General features: G+C 42.8%; 1 protein-coding gene across 1 annotated transcript in view; it reads left to right on the top strand.

Moving 5' to 3' along the window:
* kcnh8 (potassium voltage-gated channel, subfamily H (eag-related), member 8) overlaps positions 1–11862 on the top strand; it is a 56055-nt gene extending 44193 nt beyond the window's left edge. The window contains exons 12-16 of the mRNA XM_069681075.1: positions 845–880; positions 2550–2821; positions 3884–3999; positions 4271–4350; positions 11287–11862. Of these exons, the coding sequence (XP_069537176.1) occupies positions 845–880; positions 2550–2821; positions 3884–3999; positions 4271–4350; positions 11287–11862 (1080 nt within the window). The remainder of the gene's footprint in view (positions 1–844; positions 881–2549; positions 2822–3883; positions 4000–4270; positions 4351–11286) is intronic.
* The last annotated feature ends 4535 nt before the right edge of the window (positions 11863–16397 follow it).

Raw genomic sequence — 16397 nt, 5'->3', positions numbered from 1 at the left:
TAACTTTTTTATCTGCTCTTCATCCTTGTTTTAATACATCCTGACATTTTGTTTCATTTTATCTGGGTTTTACGGGGAAAAAAAGCCGAAATTAATGAGCCCAGAGTCTGCCACACAGCAGTGCACGGCATGAAAATCACTTTATTCACACTTGCCAACAGTGTATGATGAATCGAGGTGCTGTAATAATGTGTGAGAATGAGTGATGGGTTGAGTGAGAGAAGCGTCGAACGCTGGATTAGGGAGGGTAAGAATTGGACTTTTAGGGCGTCTGGAGAAAGCAAGAGAGGAAGAGCTTTAAAATAAGAAGTGTATCTGTGAGAGAGAGAGAGAGAGAGAGAGAGAGAGAGAGAGGAGGGCAAAAATAGCCGGGCCACTTGGACGAGCTCTGCTGCTGTAATTACACTCAGGTGTTTCTGCCTCTCCAGCCCAAACACCACTGGCCCACTTACACACACACTTTTTGCTGCAGGGCTTTTAGGTGAAGCTAACGCTCAGAGAGGCAGCCCGAAAACTTGAGTGGAGTCAAAATGAAGACAGGAGGAAGGAGGCGGCTCAGGATGGAGGATGTGTTTGTGGCTGCGAGGTGGAGATTGCTGTTTGGATATAACTACACTGTACCTGTGTGTGTGTGTTTGTGTGTGTGTGTAAGTGAATTATTCTCCATCATAGGATCACCTCAAGCCATATAGTCTTTTATTACGTCCTTGTGTCCACTGAGCAAACTGCTGAGCGATGTGAAAAGGCTCCTGTGTAATTTAAAATGGAGAAAAGTGAGGCCACATCTTGATTGCTCTGTCCTGCAGATCATTTACTGTGTATCATCTCTTTGGCTCTCTTCCAGGTTAAAGCCAGAATGTCTACAGCTCTAGACACTCAGGTAATGGACCACACACACTGCAACACACTCACTTTAAAGGCAATGATAAAGCAGCTTTCCCACTGGTCAAAAAACCCGCTTACACCCGGCTTTTTTGCTTAGTGGGAAAGGTTACAATCGGCATTCAGACCCGGGTCAGATGACTCTGCAGTAGACCCGGGTAATTATCACCTCGTCTCCAATCGGCAATGATGGGAACACAAAACCCGCGTCGACACGCTAATCTCTTACCCCATTCCGGCGCGATGCTGTGCTCTGTCTGTAACTTCTGCGACTCCTCGTCATCTCAGCTACAAATTCCTCCTGTCTCCGTCCAAGCAGCGCTCGAACATCGCTCGCACCGCTAAATTTGTCGGCGCTGAGTTTGATAAACAGACTGAATGAGTAATAGTCACAATAAAGACCTAACCACCTGAACATCTTCACTGTTTACTAACCCTGTCTCCGGCACGTTTGTGACATCAGACGGTGACGCAGCAGAAAAGAGACCGACAGGAGTATACTTCACTGGCAATGGGAAAAGAGACAATCAGCATCTATAAGCAGGTCTTCCCAGGTCTGAAAAACCTGCGTCAACACGTTAATTTTAGGAGGGAAAGGGGTATGAGGAACTATTTTTTTACGCCAGCCCTCAATGTTTTAATCAGCCCGCATTAGAAAATAATGAAACTTAAATTAAGTTCAACAGCAGATCAATTTTTTCATCCCTTCATATAAAGTCTGCAGGGCGACCTCCAGCACTGATAATGGACTCTATCGCTCTTTTACTCTTAATGATTCTAATGACGGAGAGATTTTTTGGTGAGAAGGTCGGCGGAGGAGAGAGATCAATCCTGCGCAGAATGAGTTAGCAGTCATTAAATCACAGCGGGCCCAGAATAGAGGGCGATGAAATGCTCCGCATGCTGTCAGGCTGCTCTTTGAATGTTGAGAATCTGCACAAATAACACACGTTTAATAATCTGCAGTCAGATTTCTTACAAAGAAATCAATGCGGCTGACGGAGGCGTTAACCCCACGCTCACGCGGAGACAGTCAGGTCAAAGGCTGCTGATCAATAGGTTACCTACGACTGTTGCTACCTGCATGTTTCCTTTGCAATTTAGAGCAGCTGCGCACCCTCGAAACATGACGACGCAGGTCTCTGCGTTTATTAAAACTGATGTCAGAGTTCACAAGTGTTGCCTTCATTAATCTGCATGTCACAGTTTCAGTCTAAAATGTGGATCTGGGGTTTCTTCGCTCGACCTCGTCAGTCATAAATCCAGCTGAGTGGTCTGATCCCTGCACTAAGAAGTCATTAGTGCATATTGAAATCGCCTGTGTGTGTGTGTCAGGGTCATGGTATTAAGTGTTCAAACACAGATGAGTGTATTCAGCATCTTCAGAGGAAGCAGAAAACATGCTGATGGCAACATTTGTATTGATACTAAATACTGAGAATCTTCAAAAAGGACGCATTTATGCAGATTTGGCATCATCAAGGCCTCTGAAGCTTCTTGTGACTCGACTCAACATGAATAGATTTTAATTTTAAGTCAGCGCTGCTTTTCTGTAGTTATGTAACCTCCAAGAGTTTATTTCAAAATGCACTCAAATAAGAGCCGATTGATATTTATCTCTAATCTAAAATCTCCTTTTCATGTTTTTTTAATCATTTTATTTCCAGCCCGGCGTGGGAAGAAATGGACGATTGGTTCAGGGCTTTACGCCCATCATCGAGGCACAGGAGAAACACGAGGACGACGAGGAAGAGGAGGAGGAAGAGGACGACGAGGGCATGTCCGTATCTCTGTCATCGGAGAGGAACAGAGCGGCGAACCTCAGGGACTCAGGTGGGAAGTCTCCACTGAGCCGACCGAGCCAGAACTCCAGGAGGTCCCAGAGGAAGATCCAGGAAATTACACTCACCACGTTAGACCCTTCCAACCTCAGCCCCAGGTGAGTTTGATGGTATTGATTTGCCTGTGTCGGCCTGATTCTCTGTGACCCTGTGTTAGGTCTGTTTCTGTCATTCTTTCGTGAGGACAGGTGGTACAAACTGGGACTGGGCAGAAAAAGTCAGAGTTTAAAGAAAGAAAGGGATATGACATTAAATGGTTTTTAACCAAGCCTTGTTCCATAGAGAGCCTTTAACTGTATTAATTTGGCCTTTGGGGCAGAGTACAATTATTAAAACCAAGTAAAATAAAAACTTTGATCACATTGGGGTCACCACCCACACATCTCTCTCTTGTGTTACATGGAAATTAATGAGTTAACCGACACTTGTTTTGCAAATGTCAACTTCCAAATACATACGCTAACTCTGACCTGTGATTTTGCTGGTTACTACATACTTTTTGGCTTCACTTTTAGGGAGCTGTCATGTCATGGTGTCATGGTGTTAGCTAGGCACCTCAATTTGGATGATTTGGGGATTTTGCTAGCTAACAGCTAATTGACACCTTTTGTTTTTTAACATATTTTTGGCATACATTGAGCTACCCTAAAAGTGAACATAAGAAAAGGCTTTGGAGCTCCGAAAAACATATTTTAAAATCAGCTGTATACAACACAGAGATTGTTAGCATAGCTAACTATAAAGCGCAGAATGGCTGGGAACAGTTACTTAATCATCATTTTACAGTCTGTTTTTGAATGGATCCAACAAACTAAAATGTGTTAATTAGTGAGATTATTAGTGTGACAGAGGAGTTTGTTTTACAAAGCTAGGTTAGCTTGTACCCCCTGTTAGTCTTTGTGCTAGGCTAAGCTAAGCTTTAGCTATAGTTTCATACAACCATAATTCTGACTACTGGCAGGAGTATTAATACATTTCGTTACATTTGGAGCGTTACCTTAAGACCATGAAAGCCAAATATTTTAGTAATATAGCAATTGAAATTTTTTTAATTAATTGATAATATTGAAACTGTTTGCAAAAGATCCAGAAAGCATTAAATGATCAGAAACAAAGCTTTACTTTCCCACACACATGCATTAACTTCTGTCTCCCTGCAGGATAGTAGACGGTACAGAGGACAGCGAGGGGAGGGAGAATTCCCCCGCCTTCTCCTTCTCCACCGGCCGAGGTTTTCCCGTCAATGAACCAAACAGTGCCTCAGCATCCGCCGCAGGTCCTCCTCCCGCCCTTCAACACACAGCAGTTTACCTCTCAAATATGATTAAATACTATTTACAATCTCCCACATCCTGGGAAGTGAGAAATGTTCACATCCAGATCCCTGCAGTACTCTTGCATAATGAGGCTGATTAATGTGAATTTACAGTTTGTGTCAAAGCCTACAGGATTCATCAGCCGCCTCCGTGCGGTAACTGCTGGGTGCACGTTTTTTAGATCTTAATCTGTGTTTGAAGTGATTTGTAACTTGCTAATTTGTGTCACAGATATGCTGCAGATCAGCACAGCAGAGCTCGCAGCTAAAGCCGAGGAAACAAGAGGACAACTGCGACATCTCGACCAGCAGGTACGACTCCTACCTGTGTGTTTGTGTGTGTGTGTGTGTGAGAGAGAGAGAGACAGGTAAGCACAGGCCATATGGCTACAACAGCATGTCAGGTTCAAATCAGGTGAAAAGATCGAAGTTACACGGCAAATAAAAGATTAAACAAAATAAATACAGGCATAAAGATTGTGACACTGAAGAAATAAATAAATAACTTGTTTCCTGTCTGGGTATGGCATCCTCTCGTGCTGTACCCTATGGTTTTGATTGGCGGGTGGCTAAATTGGCATTAGACTTTTTGGCAGTTGAGGAGCAGTGTTTGCTTCCTCCTGCTAAGCCTCAGTCTGGATCCTGGGATGAACAGATAGGATTAAGAGAAAAAGAGACGTGAACGGAGAGAAAGTGAGACGAAAAGCCAGAGAAGAGTTTGAGAAACAAAAAAAAAAAAGCAAATCAGAGAGGAACGAGAGAAATGGAGTGTGAAAGACAATTGCACAGCACCCAGGCAGTTTTACACGCTGGCTCTGTTGTCCTGGTTCTGTGTCTCTGTGGGTTACCCGTGTTTGACAGGAAGTCTCTCAGCGGGCTCCTGTAGGTTGTTAATCCTCACTTGCATCCAACCACACAGATCACAATAGGAGATGAAAAGGGGTGTTGGTTTAAACCCTATCTGCTTTGTGCAAGAACACAAGTACAATGACAAATGAGGGCTTTGTGGGTTGTGTGGCACGTTCAAGATAGTCATTTGTTTGCAGAAATAAAGGTTTTGTTTCCACAAAATAGAGACACTTTATACATGCTGGTACTAGCCTGTCAGGACTCTAACTCAGGGATTGTGATCAACTCATGCACATGTCCTCATTCAGTGCCATGAAAATAAGCTCCAGCTGTTGTTGTTGGTAGTTAAAAATTCACTTAATGAAAAAACCTGCAAAAACAAAACAAATTGCAGTTGTAAACATGTACGGAAGCCCTTAGTGGACATGCATACACAAGTTTATATACTCCCCTTTTACGTAATAATGAGTAATTTCTGGTCTGAGATCTCGACTTATTTATCCTATGTCGAGCTAAAACTCAGCAGCACCGTAACATCAGATGATCATAACTCGTATCTCCAGAGTTGCAAAAGCACAAAACAAACGTAGAACCAGGCCGGGGGCCTACGCTACGAAGCGAGTTCAACAGTAGTGACCCTGACGAAGGAGATCACGCTAAGCGGTCACACGGCGCTGGTTATCAACTTGATAAGTCAATCCAGGGTTTCTACGAGTGCGTTCACATGAAAGGGGCGGAGTCTGCAGCGTATGACCAATCACTTATAAGGAGAAGTCTGACGTCAGCTGGCATATTTTGCAAACTGTAGAAAGTTATGAAAAAGTTAGACGTAAACCAGACTGCAAACAAAGTCTGTAATATCACTACTCCATCATTAGAGCATGGTCGATTGACTGTAATGTATTACATTAAACTAATACTATGTATTTTTGTGGCGTTTATGACGGACTTAGACTCATTCTTTCAGCCCCAGCTGTATCCGGACCTATTGAAAATAAAATTGTACTTAACTGAACTACAGCAAAAGAAAATAAATATAAAACCACAATTTAAAGTGGTAATAATGCTCTCTTTTATACACTATAAGTATAACAAGTGCAAGGCTTCAGTGCTTTCATTAATCTGTTGTATAGATGAGTATCAGTAAAGCACGATGAATATCTTTACCGCTCTCTCTCCTTCCTCCCTCTCATGATCTGCTCACAGGGCTCCTAAATCAAGAGACCTGATTGGTCAGTAGGTGGTGATTAGCTCAGGTTCATCTCTTATCTGCTCCGGAGCAGGTTAGGTGTTCAGCATAAGTTACCATGGCGCCACCTTCGTAGTACTGAAGTTACCTCGATAACCACAAATCCTGCTTCGTAGTACACCCCCCCGGCCTATCACAGTGACCAGCCTATTGTTTTATTTTCTTTGTTATCTCAAGATGACATACTTTGTTATCTCAAGATGATGAGATAAACAAACAGAAATGACTCGTTATCACAGGAAAACCGAGCAAATAAAATGTATGTCCGCTCAGGCCTTCAGTAAACATGAGATGCTGCCATCCGAACAAAAAACTGACGAGGTTACATTGTTCACAGATTTTGACCTGACCCCACAAACGTAGCAGCATTTTTAATGAACTACAAATTGTGTGAACTCAACACAAACCTGCTCTGTCTCTCTGTGACCTCTCATCTTTCCCCTTTCACCTCATACCTCACCTATTCCACAGAGAGTTGTTTAATTCTAATGGGAGCTGAATAAGGCATTAATACAGCTGAAGAGAGGCCTTACACGGTGACCTTGTGTTTTTAGCTTTCGTATTCAGCCGTGTTTCTGATTAATGATAAATGTAAACCCATATATTCACTCTTCTGTTTTCGCTCTTTAGCTTGCACTAGCATTTAGCAAGCAGCTAATAGCTAACTTTTTCTTTCTGTTGTTTAATCAGGAGGGGGAAAAAAAGCCTGCAGGTTAGCTGTAAAATATGGTGATGAGAGTGTTGAGAGTAGAAGAAGACAGTGAAGATGCAGGCAATAAAAAAAGACACTAAAGAAGAAGAGTCAGGTGGTAATCCTCTGTATGTAGGTAGAAATGAGTGACACCTCTAAAATTACATGATGTCATTTATCCCTTATTAACCCTTGGGTGTTTTCTTCAAACATTCCTACATACCTGAGGTCTGTAGCCTGGCATTTATAGAGCACATTAAGCCCTGTATTCAAATCAATGAACTTTACTGAATCACAATAATTCTATAATTATTTTATATTAAAATATCAGCTTAGCGGCGACTGTGGTTCAGTGTTAGAGTTGGTTGTCTTTCAATCGGAAGGTCGGAGGTTCGATCCCCAGCTCCCTCAGGCTACAAGTTTTCTTGGGCAAGACACTGAACCCCAAATCGTTCCCGGTGGCATAGCCAACGGGTATGAATGTGATATCTGATCTGCTACTTTACGTAGCAGCCTCTGCCATCAGTGTGTGAATGGGTGAATGTGATATGTAGTGTAAAAGCAGCTTTGAGTGGTCTCAAAGACTAGAAAAGCGCTATATAAGTACAGTCTATTTACCATCTACCATTACTTTATTGGCCAGGTATGATTGCATCTGTAAGGAGTTTGACTTTGGTTTAACATTGCTCTCAATGTACAGACACAATGCGGACATGTGCTTTACACAAGGACAACAAACTAGAATTAACGAGACAGTAGTGCAGTGGATTCTGAAATAAATATAAACAACAGGTAGAAGGTTTGGTGGTTCATAATCTGTATCAGATCTCTATGTATCACAGATTAGCAGGCTTCAGTGCAGCTAACAATCAGTTTTAAATTTCCACTTGTCAAAGCAACAAATCTGCTTAATGAGGTTTCTACTCTAATTATGATTCTACATAAAAATAGAAGTTTGTTCTACTTAAAAACGACAGAACATCTGTGCACGCAGGACCAGACTTTGGTTTGAGAAGTGTTCTGGTTTCCATTTGTAGTGCGTTTGTAGTCTAAGTAGTATTGACCAATCACGTATCAGCAGGCTGCAGCGTATGCAGGACAAACAGTCCCTGTGGAGAGCAAAAGCAGGCGGAATGTAATCCGCCGCAATGACATCCCTGATCCCATCAGCGTCATCTGACAACGATTTAGTTATCTCTGTAAACAGACATCTGTAACCAAGTGCACATATTCGCTTGACGCTGTGTCACGAAAGCCAATCAGTGTTGAGATTTCCTGACTTCCTCAAATGCATCAGAAATTATCGATCTGACCTCCGATTAAACAAACGAGCACTTTAAAAGTAGTTTTCTTCTCCTCTTGAGGACCTGACAAAGCTTCATTTTTACCTTTAACAAATCTGCATTGTGATGTTGAAATCTCGGCTAACTTAAGACCTGTTAATTAAAGTGAATCACAAGAGAAACAGGTTTCTTTTTCGGGTTCATACGGCTGAAGATAGCCAGAGTGCTGCCTCTGTGTAACTTATTATTACAGTGAAACTGAGACCCACCAGAAACAGATAAAAGGCGCTCATCCGGGGGATTTCATGAACCGAGAAATGACGCTGTTCATTTTTTTGACATATCTGACATAACTCTTTCCTTGTGATCTGAACACACGCTCACTTCTCAAGTTGCTAACTTGACTATAAACATTGCAGCGCACGGAAAAGGAAGTCTTGGCTGGAAGTGGTTTGTCGCTAAACGCTGGCTACATGTTAAATGTTTTACTATCTTAAACTTACACAGTTACAAGCCTGTGGTCATTGCAACATGGTTGCACTGTATCGACATGGTGACAGAGAAAATTATTCTCATGTTGAATAAAAAATGGAGATCAATTTTGAAATATAACTATTGAAATATGAAGGTAGTGTTAAGTGTAAAGTCCCTCAAACAGAACTAAAGTGTAATTCACGTGTCTGATCAACCAGGCAGCCCAGTGAACGATTGATCAACTGATACAGTGTACTATCATAGGCACTGTATGACAGCTCCCACACTCGCAGACTGAGATCTATTTATTAAACTCTGAATTAGCATAAACATTGTGTTTTCTAGTGATGCTTTTTCCTGGTCTGTTGGGGGCTTTAGCTCGTACCTGTAGCTGCAGTGGCTTCTGCTCATCCACGGCTGCTGTTTTTGTCTGATTGTCCCCGCAGACGGTTGTCTCTGAGGTGGGAGAACTGAAATCATGTTGACAGCGTTTCAGATTGGACTGTCCTGTCGCTCTCTGCTTTTCTATTTTTATCAGAGCCAGAGTTTAGAACCGGCCTTTTATCAGCCACTCCAGAGAGGGGGAGAGAGATGGCAGAGATGTGACAATTGTGAAAGAGGCAGAGGGAATATTTTGTTCTGGTAAAACTATTGTCTGTCGTGACTCACTGTGGTGTAAGAAAGTCAAACAACCTTGATCTTTCATTTTTGAAGGATATCAAAAATGTGACAGAAAAATACAATTAAAGGGACATTCAGACTGATTCTTAATTAAAACCACATTTCAAATATGCACATAAATACAGTATATGGATCACAGTATATGTCTGCACCCATCTGATCACCTCTACATGTATTCATACAGCGAGCAGAGCAGTTCCCACCCGCAGTCGTGTGTCCTGCTGAGGGCTGATGTGCCTCCAGTAGCGCCGATGTGCATGATCAGCCTGATGAACGGTCATGAGTGCTTTGACTGGCAGAAGCAGATGGCACGTTGGCAGGGCTTCATGGTCGTGCCCTCTGTGGACATGCCTCGTGCAGAGAGCAGCTAATCACCAGCCCGCCCTCTTCGCCGTAACAACCAATTATAGCAGCACGATGCTACATGCAAAACATCAGGCAGGGGACTGAAATAGGAACACAAAATCTGACCCAAAAGGACTGACCTGAAAATACCAGATTCAGGAGTATGAACTGTACATCCTGCAGCTTTTTTTCAGGTAATTAATAAGTGTTTCCTAAAGTTTATCAAACAAAAGTCAATTTTATGGCAGTGAGTCCACTTTAAAAGTTATAGGTATAGAGGCCAAAGGTTTGGATACAGAATAAAATGCCCCAAGCAACGAGAGGTATGTAAAGCCGCTTTCCCACTGGTCAAAAAACCCGCTAACATCCGGCTTTTTTTCTTAGTGGGAAAGGTTACAATCTGCATTCAGACCCGGGTCAAATGACTCTGCAGTAGACCCGGGTAATTATCGCGTCATTATTAGCGTTTGTGACGTCAGGCCAACAGGAGGATACTTCACTGGCAATGGGAACAGAGACAATCAGCATTTATTAGCGGGTCTTGCTGGGTCTAAAAACCTGCATCAACGAGCTAAATTTAGGTGGGAAAGGGGTATCTGTGGATTTAGTTCCTGATAAATTCTTATAATAATCGAAATTTTCTGTCTAATATTTTTGAGAGTGGAATCCTTGATTGAATCCTGGTTAATTTGTTACCTTGGTAAAAGCATATGTGGTTAAATACCACAGCAAAGCTTGCCGAGCAGCCACAATGCTAACAGAAGAGGAGCTGGTGAGTCTGTTTACAGTGCATGAAAAAAATGAATTTCTTATTATTGTGTTTTGTATATATTTCTAAAGAAGCATTGCAATCTGATTTCAGACTGTTCATGGCCAGAGTCATATTCTACACATTAGCAGGAAATAGTAAAGTTAGACTGTGCAGCGTATTACCTGTAACCTGAAACTCAGTACTGTTGCTCTTTCTTCTTCCATCACTCCCCTGGTAAATTAAATTATGGCTTTCATCCAAAAGTGCTTCACAATTTGCCTCTTACTCACCCGTTCACATTGATGTTCACAGACCGAGAACGGGAGCTACAAAGCACGGGGCTCACCATTGGGGTCTGGGGTTCGGTGTCTTGCTCAAGAAGGCTTCAATATGTATGACTATATGACTATTGAACAGCCAAAAATGGCAGAGAATCCCAATCTCTTGTTTCCTGGACACATAAATGATGACCAGTCACAGTTAGTGCAAACCTTTGTTGAGTGAAACAGTTTCCTGTGCCTCCTTCTCAATAAAAGCAAACAGTTTGCCAGTTTAATTATTTTTTTACTATATAAACAGCCAAAAAACATACTGGTACTAGATTTGCATTAACACGAACTTAAAACAGCTTTACATGATGTAAAAATAGCTAACCTGAATCGTAAGGCTGTCATTAATGAGATAGACTTTTGCTGGATAATATGCATGCCCCATTTCCTGTGAGCCTCTTGCACACAGGTATGCAAACTAAATCCAGGGCAGGAATGGCGGACTTTGCCACTGTCCATAAAAAGTCGTTCTTTTGTCATACTTCTACATCTTAACTCTAAATGTTTTTAAAGATATATCCCTCCAGCTGAACTCCATGAACGCACGTGCTTTTTTTCTGTTTAAAACTGCAGATGTTTTGTGTTTGTGTGTGCAGGTGAGCACTCTCGGGAGGGAGGTAGCCGACCTCGGACGAGTCATGAACAGAATGGCCCATCTCATGGAGACCCTCATGTCATCAGTGCCACAACCTCCATTAGTCTGCCCGGCGCACTACTCCCCAGGACACCACACATACCTGCCCCACCCTAACCCCCCTCAGTCCTACCCTTCACCTTCCTCCTCTCAGACTGCCTCCATCTGGATGGACACGCCCATGTCGCTGCCCTCCTCTCCCCTCACTTTCCCCCAGCAGCATGGTGGAGTTTGCCACCAGGACGCCCTCACGCACAGACCCCAGGACCTCCAGCTGGGGTTCACTGCTACACCGGGCTCCACTTTACCTCCAACGCCTAACTTGTCTGACCTTCAGCCTATCATGGCAGAGCCTCACCTTCTTTCCTCACCCCTCAGCTCACCTGAGATTTCACACTACACAGACGGGGTTTCTGGCTCCATCAGGTCGACAGGTCACAGTCCAACATCGCAAGATGACGGAGACGACGACCCTCAGCAGAGCTATGGGTGCTCTCCGCAGACTGGGACCTACCACAGCCCAACGAGGGGTTTGTAGCAGCGCTGAACTTTTCTGGATTCAGCAGGACTTTGTCCAGGATATTTTTGGGATATGTATGCAGAACTAAAGATCAAACGGATCAGCTGGGGTCCCACGGATCTTTGAGGATGTTTGCAGGGATGCAACTCTTTTTGTTTTAAAGGCACGTGTTAAAAAAAATCATGTTGCATGAAACAAGTACAGAAGGCTTAGGTGTTTTAGCTTTACCTTATAGAAACGTAGATGTTAGACAGGATGTAGAGGTTTGGGTCAGCTCTCTGGAAACCCCCATCCCGCTACCTTTCCTTTTACCTTGAGGCGGGATTTGCCATAATGGAGGACCAGAGGGATACGGAGGAGCAGAGAGTTCTTTCTGACCTCTCTTTTTTTGCTCCTGGCGGTGATGGTTTCAGGTCGGCTGGGCGACTGAAGAAACAGAAAGCATCCAGATTGCTGGAGGTGGGCTTCGGAGACAAGAAGCAGAGAGATGGAGGCATTAAACACCCTTCCCCCTACCACCCTATCTCTGCAATTTCCTCTCCTTTTAACCCTTGTTTTCTTGCTCACTCAACCCGCGCCCGATGCTCTGGATTGCATGGACCAGTGCGCGGCTGGTTGGGGCTGGTTGGACTGGGAGCACAGAATGGTGTGAGGAGAGAGATGGGACGTATTGTGCTCTTTACCGCTAACCCCTCAGGGAAGGGGAGGAAGTCGGTTATGGAGATGGAGGTGGGGGTCGGGGGGGTATGTTACGCCTGGGGCAGCGCAGCCCCTGCTGTCGTCTGTCACACCGAGCACGGGGACTCTTTCTCCCTCTCTGTCCTCTCTCTCTTTCCACACATTTACCACTCTCCGGCTCTTCTCCGTCCTCCTCTCTCTCTCGCTCTGTGCATGCCTGTCCGAGCCTTTTGAGTAGTGCCTGTAGACACACATTAACATGCTGCATGCCACCCTGTGGAAATCCAGCTTGCCATTTATCTATCTATTTAAAGGAAACGCGGTTCAGTCTTTTAATAGCTGCACCTGGCATTTACTGATGCATATTTATTGGACGTTGGCTCAGTTTAAACAGCTGGGTAATTTAAGGCACAAGGAAATCGCCCATGTTGAGGAGGCCTGGAGCAAACCGCCAATACTTAATCGGTTTACGATCCACGACGTTGGCCTTTTCCCTGATCGTCACCCAGGGCCATCAGCGCTGAGCTTCATGTTCTCAGCTGGACAGATCGAAGGCAATATTCCCACAGAAAAAAGCACAACAAGGACATAAAGACGTTTTTATATTTCTATGAATGTATCAAAACTAAAGATGTATTTTTTTACCTCAAAGAATGCCAGAGTGTGGGATCACAGTATACGATGCTACTGCATATGAGGTTATGGCGCTGCTGTTTGCAGGCCAATGCAATCTTAAACCAGGAAAAAGGTCCCGACAGATCTACGGTTTCTCTTTGGAACTCATGTAGGTTTCTCTGCAAATGGAATGTACTGTAATCAAACATCTTTTATCCCTTAACATTTTGATATTTATTAGATACAAAAGAAACCTGTTATGCTAATAAACGACAAATATGACTGTTACGTCCTGGTGTTTGTACAGTGTTCACAGAAATGTCTGTTTAATGTCTCCAGAGATTTTTGGAGGATCATGACATTCATCTTTCTCTCGGTTCACAGAGTACAGCTTTTAATTACCTCAAATTTAGCTCAATTTTTGTGGACAAAATGACACATTACAGTTTGCTCATGCACACTAATTTAAAAATAAAACTTATTTCAGAAGTACTAAAAAAAATCTAGTACAGTCTTTTTGCTTAGACTTTTTCTACATCCTGTTTACGGTCAGTTAAATAATTAAGAATACATATTTGTCTTGGATTGTAGAAAAAACTGGTCTAACTTTTGCTTAAACCACATTTAAACTTCCTCTGTAAGGCTGTACCTAGAGGTAAGCTTTAAGCTAAATGCTAACTTCAGCATGCTAACATGTTCACAAGGCTAATTTACCATTACCATTGCAACATTTAACAGTTATAATGTTATGCTTTTTCATCTTCTAAGTTCAGCAAGTAAGGGGCAGCTATGGCTCAGTGATAGAGTCGGTCTTTTCTCATTCAAAAGGTTGGTGGTTCGATCCCCAGTTCCCTCAGTCTAAATGTCAAAGTGTCTTTGGGCACTGAACCTCAAATTGCTCCCGATGGCATAGCCATCAGTGTTTGAATGTGATGATTGACAGTTGGGCAGCCTCTGCCATCAGTGTGTGAATGTGTGTATGAAATTGTGAATGTGACGTGGTGTAAAAGCGCTTTGAGTGGTCCCACGACTAGAAAAGCGCTGTAGAAGTTCATTTAAGCCTGCTAATAGTGGCTAATTACAACCAACATCAAGTGCAACTGAGACCAGCAGGAGTGAAGTGGAAGTACTTGTTCACAAAACAAAGTTTTGGATGAATAAATTTGACCAGATAATGACAGTGTTGGAGAAGTTAAAATCATCCTGGGAGAGATGAGTGACAAACATGTATTTAATTCATGATGCTTTCACTAAAGTGGTAACTTGAAACAACTAAAAAGGTTTTCAGATCTAGCTTCTTGTATGACTCAAACATTCAAAAACAGCACCAACGGAGGACAAGCTATGAACACGGATGAATCTTATCAGCTTGTTCAACAGCGTTACTGGTTACGCCATTGATTAACAACTTTTTGTGTTTTGAATTGTTCTCGGACTTTTCATACACCAACACAGAATTACACAAACACACAAAGTCAATAGTGCCCGATTTCTGTCATGCAAGACTGTTGCTCCAGTGTGTATTTGTTTTGTGTATGTGTGTGTGTCTTTGTTTTGTTTGCTGCTGCTACGGTTCATCTGAGGTGAAAGAGCTGCGATCGCCGTGCTGCACTGGTGACGTAGGCGGGGGATTGAAAACTGAGTAAGTATGTGTGTCGTGGACTACAATGACACATCTGTCAGAGGTCCAGCTGCTCTCACCTGGCGAGGTGCTGCTACCCTGTGTGTTTAAGTGTGTGATGTGTGTTAGGGAGTGGAGAGAGGAGGATACTGGATCAGTCTGTTCAGCAGGGATGCAGGTGAGATACAAATTATGTTGATGGGATATTCTTTGTCTTATTAATGATACAAATAACATTACAATCATGCCAAGGTGTGGGCGTGTGTGTGTGCTTATGAATGCATGCATGTGTGTAAATACTTTAAAAGGGGGTAATGATGTGAGCGAAATAAAGATATGTGTGGTTCCCTACTTACACTGTTTCATGTGTATTTAACAGAGAAGCTACTTACAGGTGTGTGTGCACGTGTGTGTTTGCACTGAGGAGGATTATTTGTGTATTTAGCAGCGCCTCCAGCACATCTGTGGGAATGCTGTTATTTAGCCCGGGGTCTTGGAGACCCATCCATATTTAATGGTGTACAGACAATTCCGTCCTGGCTGTTTATGCATCGTTTTAGCCACCTGCTAGCAAGCTCATCTTTTATTCACAACTTACCACAATCTGTCATTAGCAAACGGAGGCCCATCTGCCTTCCCCCTTTGCACCCTGGCTTTCTGCTCTCTCACCCATGATTTTCAATTAAAGCTGGGTCTAACTTTGATGTATGGAGAGGAAGACAGATTAGAGGCGAGAGGGAAATGGGGAAAGGTGCAATAAAAATGCTAAAAGGAGAAAATGATCATCAGATGATTTCCTCTACAGGTGGGAAGCTCAAATGCTGTTTATAACGTGGTACTGCTGTTTTACAGATCGTATTAATGTAGAGAATCTGCCACATGCGTTTTCATGACTACACAACTGATCAGCAACTGAAAAGAAATCATTTATAGTGAAAGTCTGGAGGGAATTCAGGCCATGTCAAGTTAAAACATATTGGAATAGCTAGGCCTTCCGTTACACAGCTAATGTTCGCATTTAACCACTTTGTAGCTAACTTTAGTGTTTATATTCATAATAGTGCTAAACAATGCATTAGGAAAGGTGTATGTCCCTAACCAACGTTAACGTTAGGCAGCCAACAGTAATGTTAGCTTGGAATCCGTAGCTAGCATTAGCTTTTGTGATGATGTAATGCTTTTGTGATCAGTTGTGTAGCTGTAAAAGAGTGAGTTAAGACTCCCTACATTCATGTGCCAACATTACATTTTAACAGCATTTGTTCTTCCAACCCTGAGTGGAAGAAGGAAGGAAAAAAGAAGGAAAATGGTCGCCGTGTGAAGAAGAAACAGCAAGCTAGCTGTTTCGGGCTGTTTAGTTAGCATATTTATGTGTTTCTTGAAAACAGGGAGCTATGAGGGAAGTTGTCGGGGATGATTTGGGCTTATTGAAGGAATTAGCGCTGAATGTGAAACGTTAAAATAAAACAAAGTAACGATCGCCTCTAGCTAGCGTGTAGCTTCTGTGCATCATGGGGGAGGAACATAAAAAAAGACTTAGACTTAGAAAATTAGAGTACGCTCCCTGGAGTACAGGATGTGTCATCAACATTTTTGTTTGGAAATTAAACTCTAAAACTTCTTTGGGAATATCTACTAA

The sequence above is a fragment of the Semicossyphus pulcher genome, unplaced genomic scaffold, assembly GCF_022749685.1.
Source record: "Semicossyphus pulcher isolate SPU_LCO1_2020_fin unplaced genomic scaffold, fSemPul1.0.p SCAF_5, whole genome shotgun sequence".
Lineage (NCBI taxonomy): Eukaryota > Metazoa > Chordata > Actinopteri > Labriformes > Labridae > Semicossyphus > Semicossyphus pulcher.
Note: the sequence above shows the minus strand (reverse complement) of the source record. Positions and strands in the feature narration are given on the sequence as shown.